The sequence below is a fragment of the Dendroctonus ponderosae genome, unplaced genomic scaffold, assembly GCF_020466585.1.
Source record: "Dendroctonus ponderosae isolate FM_Combo_2020 unplaced genomic scaffold, Dpon_F_20191213v2 Dpon_F_20191213_10, whole genome shotgun sequence".
In the NCBI taxonomy this organism is placed as follows: domain Eukaryota; kingdom Metazoa; phylum Arthropoda; class Insecta; order Coleoptera; family Curculionidae; genus Dendroctonus; species Dendroctonus ponderosae.
In genome coordinates, this window is record NW_026017111.1 from 7,595,033 (window position 1) to 7,602,922 (window position 7,890).

Genomic DNA, 7,890 nt, shown 5'->3' on the forward strand with positions numbered 1-7,890 from the left:
CGAAAAGTGAGAGTTGCAATTGTAACAAAAATTAATGTGAATAAATGACCTGAAAGGAAAAAGACAAAATGAAAAGCTTGAAAAAGTTAATTAGAACGGAACAAATCCAACTAATGTCAACAAAACAAGTGTCAAATGACAAGTTAACATGTAATTATAATTTTGGCCACTAGGGAGATTTTGGACTTATCTCGCGAATACGTAAATTTTTGACAAACTATTCGAAATTCTCAAATTGCCTAAGAGCGTTGAATTTTAGTGTGCATTTCCTAGAATTTTGGAAAATTTTGCCAAAGATTACAGGACAAAACTCACTCTTTTAGACACGCACAGGCAACACTATCAACAATAAACGCATTTGAAAATAAATAATTCCAAATCAAAATTAATTCCTGGGTTTCAGTCATTTATTGTCTTTATTTATCAATTAACAATTATTAATAAAAAAAATTCATTTTTTAACTATGTTATTTTAGAAAAACTAATGATGGTGGAAAAATACACCGAAACGTATTTTAATTGATAAATAAAGGCAATAAATGACTGAAACCCAGGAATTAATCTTGATTTGGAATTGAAACACAGTCAGGAAAGTATATACAAAATAAATAATAATATTCTATTTCGTAGCTCAGCCCCGGTCGATTGATCACAAACTGAACAAGTGATTAAGTGAACTTTAACAATATAAAAACTGATTAATTACACATTGAATTTTAAGGTTGGTTGGTTTACTAGTGTCAGTTTCCTGTCAAATTCAGACAAAACCAGTTTACTTCTTCCAGTCGTCCTTCTCGTAGTCCCATTTGGAGGAAATACCCTGGATGGGGTTGATTTGCAAGTCGAGAATACGCCGCAACTGGGCCGCCCTGTTCTCCGGTGAGAAAGAGCTTGGCAGAGGTGGGTACACTGTGGAAACCGAAATTCACTAAGTTCCATCAAAGGAGTTCGGCTGGAAATCCGCGTTTCTTACCGAAGGCCTTCAATCCATAGATGACCCAAAGGGCGCACGATATCAATACCAAAGTGACCCCGATTGTGCCCTTCCATTCACCAGTGGGCGCCTTAAACTCGGCAAATGTCTGTCGGAAAGAGGCCCTGTAAAGGGCCTTTTTCTCCTCGACGGACAGCAACTTCCAGTCGCCCTTCTCCTTCTCTCGGAGCGCCTATAACAGCAAGTCTCCTTCTTTTTCAGACTCCCCACACCTCCTGACACGGCTTACCAAAATGTCAGCATTGGGTTCCTTCCATCTGATGGCGGGCAGCGGAAAGTCCACTCGGTCCACGTAGTTGGGCTCTCCATTAAACCCATACCCTACCACTTCGCGCTTACCAATCAGTGTCTTCACGTATGAGCTCATTGGAGCTGCTCCAGGCCTCACGATAGCATTATTGAGGAGCTGCTTGCAGCTGAGCGCCAGCAGGGTGTTAGCCATTATGAATTCCTGCAAGAAACCGGGTTGATTACATAAGACGTAGAAATATGTGCCTGAAGAGAGTCGAGCCCTAAAGAGTATGGGGACTAGATTAGGAGCAAAATATGGATGCTTTCAGTAGGCTAGGAATCCGGACTTTGATTACCTAAGAGGGTAAGCCTGCATGATTAGGTTAGGAGCTGGATGTGGAGAATTTAAAGAATCCGGTAGGGAACAAGAGTGACAGACGAAAGGGGCCAGTATTTCCAGTAGTAATAAGTGTTTTTTGCAGTCGTTAAAGGGCCAAAGTCGCGTAAATTAAAGGATTAGCACGGACTTACCTGCGTAAAATCACAAAGATGGCTGCTGTGCTGCTGATGTTGTAATTCGATTCGTTGGTGGGGATGGGCGGATACTAGTGTCGATAAGCTGCGACCCGAATCGACAGTTATTATACGGGGTGTCGTCACAAGGTGCCACCAACACTTAACGAGGCAACTCTACAGCGAAAATGAATGCTACACGTTCCTAGAACAATAATAACTCGTCTGCAGGGCGTTAAAGTTTAATAAATTAATATTAATAATAATTTTTTATAATTTAATCAACTTTGTACTTATTAGCTGATTAAATATTTAACAAATAATAATTAATTCTAAGGGCACGTGCTTCCATGGCAGGCTCTGAGTAATTTAACGTGCTTTATTACTCACAATTTCAAASGTAGACTTTTTCAAAAACTGCTCATTTTAGAGACCACGTGAATCTTTTTAACCCAACCTCGAGAGCCCGTGGTTTTTTAAACTTTTACACAATAATGTAAATGATCATGAGTAATAAGTGTGCCAAATTTAAAATCTATCGGCTAACTAACAAAAAAGGTATTTCAGAAAAACAGTTTTGAAATTCTAACTTTAGCGCTCTCTATATTCGTTATTATTGGGGTTTCCCAAAAGTGTTATAGGAACTTGTCACACTCATTTTTTCCTTTTCTGACCTCCCTGTAGATAGCAACCTTCCGCTAATGTTTAAACGTTATTAAAAAATATAAATTAAAATAATAAAAAATACGAGGAGACAAATAATGCAACGAAAGACGAGAGCAAAAAAGAGACAGAGTCTATTTATTCTGGTTGGTTAATGTTGGGTGTTATCAAGTGAACGCATAAAAAATAATTAATTAATTGATATACAGTTATTTCTTATTTTAATTTATACTATATTGTATTGTTCAGGAAGGTATTACCAATGTATTCATGATTTTTGCAGTTAACGCAGTAATGTTTACGCTTCGCAGCGCCCCCATCGGTAGTAAAACTCGCTAATTCTACTCCAAATTCTAAATATATTTTATATACAGTATTCTATACCTAGGTCTTTGGTATACTTATTTAAAAGTTTATGTAAAAAATGACACTTGCAGGCACTAGAATAATTGTTCATTTGTTCTTTCAGGAAATATGTGTTATTTAATTTGAGTTGCATTTCTTGCAGAAAAGGACTTATTTTAATACAAAATGTGAAAAAATAAGTTTTAAAACGAAAATGAGAAATCGCCCAAAATCATTTTTTTCAGTTCGCAGCCCCCAATTTTGATATAATATAACAATATAAGTGTAAATTTTTCAAAAGTCTAATTTTCGGAATATTGTCGATTTATTGTTCTCATATGGCTTTTTGCTGCGAATTTTAAATGTTACTCACTCTTACTTGCCAGTAAGTTAATTGATAATAATAATAATAATAAGAATAATTAGAGCTACACAAGTTTTGTCATCGCATTTAGGACGTTGCAATTAAAAATTGTGAAATAATTTACAATTCCTTATAGAAATAATTAATTATTATTCTAGTGCTTGCAAAAAACTATCGTTTCTGACAACAAATTATGAAAAGATATTATACACGAAATATATTTAGAATTCGGAGCAGAGTCCAAAAAGTTAATAATATAAGGTGATCAAATAAAAATAATCAACTTGGTACCGACTTCCGTTATAACAAAAAGTGTGGCCTTCTTGAAAATATTTTCGATCGCTTGCCCCCATTGACTTCCTCGACTGTTTAATATTAATTAATAAATTAATTGACTTTTAGATCTTTTGTACCATGCTAACTAGGTTTTTTTTAACAAATTGGAGAGTATTCTGCTCCGTTTTTTTTTCAAATTTCTTCTCATTTTAGCTTTCTTTATGGGACTTTCTCGATTTTCTCTATGTATAGTGGATTTGGAACGTCCTCCATTGGTAAAGTTTTACCAATTTACCGATAGCTTCTCCAAGGAGTGTCAACTTTACGTACGTGCCACATTGTTTTACATTTTAAGTCTTGAAGAGCACAGTTCAAGAACTAACCACAAATCTAAGGCCCACAAAATGACATCATGAGATGTTTGTCAACAATTATTCGTCGGAATGCGTGGTTGCAGCTATAAAAGAAGCGTCGTCTTTAAACTGTGTGCCTTTTGAAAAGTATTTTAWCTTTACGAATCGTCATTAACACTCCCATTTTGTATCCTACCAACTATGTTTCTACGAAAGATGCGATTTATCAAGATAAGTGCAAATTGTTGGCAAAATGTGATTGAAATTGGGCAACTTTCAAGTAAATTCGCAGCAATCCGACAATGCTGCATCAGCTGAGCATGTGTCACTTGCAGAGCTGACAGACATAGATAAAGACGAGTACGAGCTGACAGAGACAATAGTGATCTTGTAAAGGTTGTGTTTTTGGTTTTTGGTGTTGTTATCGTATTAGTTGTAAAATCTAAGGCACTTTTTGGAGACTTTTATATGGAAATCAGCTGGTATTGAAGCGCCCGAACCTCCACACGTAAGGTGAGCCCATTTGCAGTATGTTTAAGCATTGAGGGGCACGGTTCTCGATAGGCTCGCTGGTCTCGTCGGTTTATTTATGGATGTGCTGCCTTATCAGGATGTCAAGCCAAAAAAAGCTCTTCATTATTCATTTTATCATCTTGCCACAACTGGAGTACCGTCTTGCATACTTAATCAACTCGCCGACAAGCACACACTTTCGTTTTCACTGTGCGAATAGTTTTGAGTCGTTTCCAGTGCTCCTAGTTGGCAAACCAGTATTTTTGCTGTTTTAACAATGCATTTTGTGAGGAATTTGCAAAAAATCCAACAAGATCTGGTGCATCTAGTCTGGTGCGACTAACAAGTCATTGGTATTTTTAGAATGAAAGAGAATCCTTCACTGGCTTAGTCAGTGTTTTCATTTTGTGGCGGCTAAAAATGTAGTAGAAAACAAGCAGCAAGTGATCCACTGCTCGACAAACGCGGAATGTCTTTGTAGGCTGGGCAGTTAATGGGAAATTGTTATTTTCAGATGGCCGCCACTGTTAACGAGCTTTGGGTGTCCTGGTTCAGTTGTTGTGTGCAACAGCCCCAGAAAAGGAGGCACCGGATCGACCGGTAAGTCCAGTCTTTAAACCATTAAAAACCACTCAAACGTGAGGAATTTTAGGTCAATGATAGGAAATCCCACGAACTTTGTCCACACTGGACACATAGGGAGTAGGGACGTGGAATTGCCGGGGGAACAACAAATTGCCTTACAGAACCAAATGAGGAGTAAAGGCGGCTATGAGGCACCTTACAAGGTGAGTAATATCACATTAATCGCTAGTCGTTAAATAGAACAATGCTCGCGATAAAGATTTGATTTTGTCAAAGGTTGAGAGTTTGCTATTTTCAGGAAGCGCAGTGGTGCCAATAATGGAGCCACCGGACCGCTAGCCTACCATAAAAAGCAAAGCGGGTTTATAGAACTTTGCCCTTTCAAATTTCGCTCCAATCAGCCTCATGGAGCTTATCTTCCAAGCCTCCACTGAGCTCTGTTGCGGCTCGAATCCCCTCAGGGTCTAGTTCTATAAGCCATGTTTTCTGCGCCATTGTGTGCAATAATTCAGTAACTCTTAGCTACAAAGTGCGCATTTAACTGTATTTCAGTCATTCGGACTTGTATTATTATTGTTTCGTTTGATTTAAGATTGCTTTAAATTATTGACTTGCGTCAGGATTACGACCGATTGTCGACTGAGGTCTCGTTTGAAAGGGGCGACTGTACATATTATTTATATTTTACTTGTATGTATCTGTATATTATTAGAACGGGGCCCCGATTTGGGCCTGTTTTGGTAGCTAAAATACCAGCGGTAATTTAATTCTAAGTTCCAGGCCCAATCCGGCTCTGATCGCCGTATGTGAAATGAGATTGGAGGCCATTTTTTTAGTTCTAAAATTAGTTTTCCCCAGCGAATTGCTTTAGTATTAAAAGTCTTCACGGAATTTTTCAAGACTGTGATTCTGTATTTCCACCTTTCTTTTAGATTTCTACTACAATGCATTTATTTTAGTTTTGTACACGGTGCCAAAAAGAGCCAGAGAGATTTAGTTTACGTTTATCTATTACTTAGCTCCCTTACGGCTTGTTGGGTTTTTTTGTATTGTACATATTGTTTACGGTTGTTTCAATTGAAGTCTCCTGATTTTTGCTCACTTGTATTGTTGGCTTGCTTCTTTCGCAGCGTGAACGCTTAAGTTACTGTTGTTTTATTTAATCTGAGAGTGGCTGTTTCCTTCGACTGATTGATTAAACCTGTTGGTGCGCGTCTTCGATTTCCTCTCTACTATGTAGTTGTTGAAATTGGCGTATTTTTGCACAAACTCTAGGTTATTGTTATTTACACTAAAGTAGGATAAACTATTTACTGGTGGCGCACACTTTATCGATTCAATGTCCTTTGATAGAACAATAAGACAACCAACTCAGGTGATTTGTGTCATTTGAAATGGCCTGACTTAGCAAAGTTAGTCCAAGCAATGTTTTGTATCCTAAAAATGTACTTATTATAAATAAATATACATGCAGTTGATTCGGTGGCTGTTCAGTAGGTTAAGCTGATGTTTGCTGTTCCTCTACTAACATTGTCCTCTTAACACAATCCGCCATCCTTCATTGTTTTCATTACTGGTACTTGCAAAATATTCCCAGACAAAAATTTTCAGTGCATTTAAGGCTGAGTATCGTCCGACTTTTCGGAAGAATATAACTTACCTACAGAAGCTCTTTTTAAATTGTGATTTTGCGAAGTGTTTTTCTTTGTGAGTACAAGGCAAATAAAGCAATATTTAATTGACATAGTAGTCGATTTTTAGTGTGAATTTGATCAAATTTCCGTGTTATTTGACGCTTTTTGCCAGTTTCTGAAAATTTTCTTTCCATAAGGGACGGCACAACATTTTTCGTCTTCGCCCTGCGGCTGACCGAGAAAATTTTTTTCAAGCCAAACAAAGTCTATTTATTATACCTATATATATTATACCTATATATATATCTTTCCCACATCTAGCTACCTGTCAAGGAATGGTCCAAAAAAAAAATATTTCGCCCAAAAATTTCAGTTGCCAAACTCTTTAGATTCTTGCAAAATTTAACATTTTATTTTTTTTCGCAGAAACCAAGCTTCCTGTCGAAAAAGTTATTGTTGTATAAAATCTCGGGCCGGTCAAGCCCTATCCACTGGTATGCTTTGCATATTTCCAGCCTAGATAGGTTTCGAGAAAATTGGGAAAATATGGTTTTCCAAGAACTGCAAACATCGCCGCAACTAGCAGAGCTGGAATAAACCGACACTCCAGCCGATCGATCGTGTCCATAAAAACGCTGTTATGCACGTTTCCGCTAGGATCAATAATAAGCTAGAAATCGTCAACTTTCCAAAATCATGGAAAATTTGCGAAATTTTTTCTACTTTGGCGATGTAAAATTTTGGTCAAAATTTGACATGAGGGCCCTTTACTGGTCCAAAGCAATCCATTACACTGGAAAAACGACTTGGAAAAGAATCATCTCCAGGTATGGCACCTATGACGTCATGGCGGTACAGGTTAAATGGAAATTTTCCACAGGCTTGGAAAACTTCTAATTTTTAGAGCGTTAGAGCGTGGAACTTTAGATTCTTGCAAAATTTGATATTTTATTTTTTTTCTCGAAAACTAAGATTCCTATCGACAAAATTTATTCTTTATGAAATCTCGGCCCGGTCAAGCCCTATTCGGGTACGCTTCAGATTTCCAGCCTGGATAGGTTTCGAGAAAATTGAGAAAATATGGTTATCAAAAATCTGCAATGATCTCCACAACTAGCAGAGCTGGAATAAACCTTGTTGCGTCGGGGAGTAACTGGAAAAGCACGAAAATCGCTGGACAATGTCGACATTGGCGATAATGCCGAAGAATAGCCCGCACTTTGGTTTGTTATTTCCACCAAGGTTCGGCTGGAATCCGTAGAAGATCCTTATGTAAAAAATGTTTTTGTGCCGTGGCTCTGGGTTGTCCCCACCAGAAGGGTCACCGCCCACCGGTCGTTGCGACATTAAGTAGCCCAGTAAATGGGGTGTAAAAGTTCGATAACCGCGAATTCATTCTTACGATTTTTTAAGTCTTTT

General features: G+C 37.7%; 2 protein-coding genes across 2 annotated transcripts; one reads left to right on the top strand and one right to left on the bottom strand.

Moving 5' to 3' along the window:
• Nucleotides 1-605: 605 nt before the first annotated feature.
• LOC109535960 lies at nucleotides 606-1,943 on the bottom strand (the record flags this gene model as incomplete). Its single annotated transcript, XM_019902008.2, is given in 4 exon segments — nucleotides 606-909; nucleotides 974-1,166; nucleotides 1,224-1,445; nucleotides 1,757-1,943. Coding segments are annotated over 3 exon segments (543 nt in total). The 3' UTR covers nucleotides 606-772.
• A 1,936-nt stretch (nucleotides 1,944-3,879) lies between these two features.
• LOC109535961 (CDC42 small effector protein homolog) lies at nucleotides 3,880-6,339 on the top strand. The gene is made up of 4 exons (XM_019902009.2): nucleotides 3,880-4,252; nucleotides 4,767-4,852; nucleotides 4,905-5,040; nucleotides 5,136-6,339. Exons 2-4 carry the CDS (start codon nucleotides 4,767-4,769, stop codon nucleotides 5,154-5,156), a joined length of 243 nt encoding a protein of 80 aa, XP_019757568.1. The 5' UTR covers nucleotides 3,880-4,252; the 3' UTR covers nucleotides 5,157-6,339.
• Nucleotides 6,340-7,890: the final 1,551 nt, after the last annotated feature.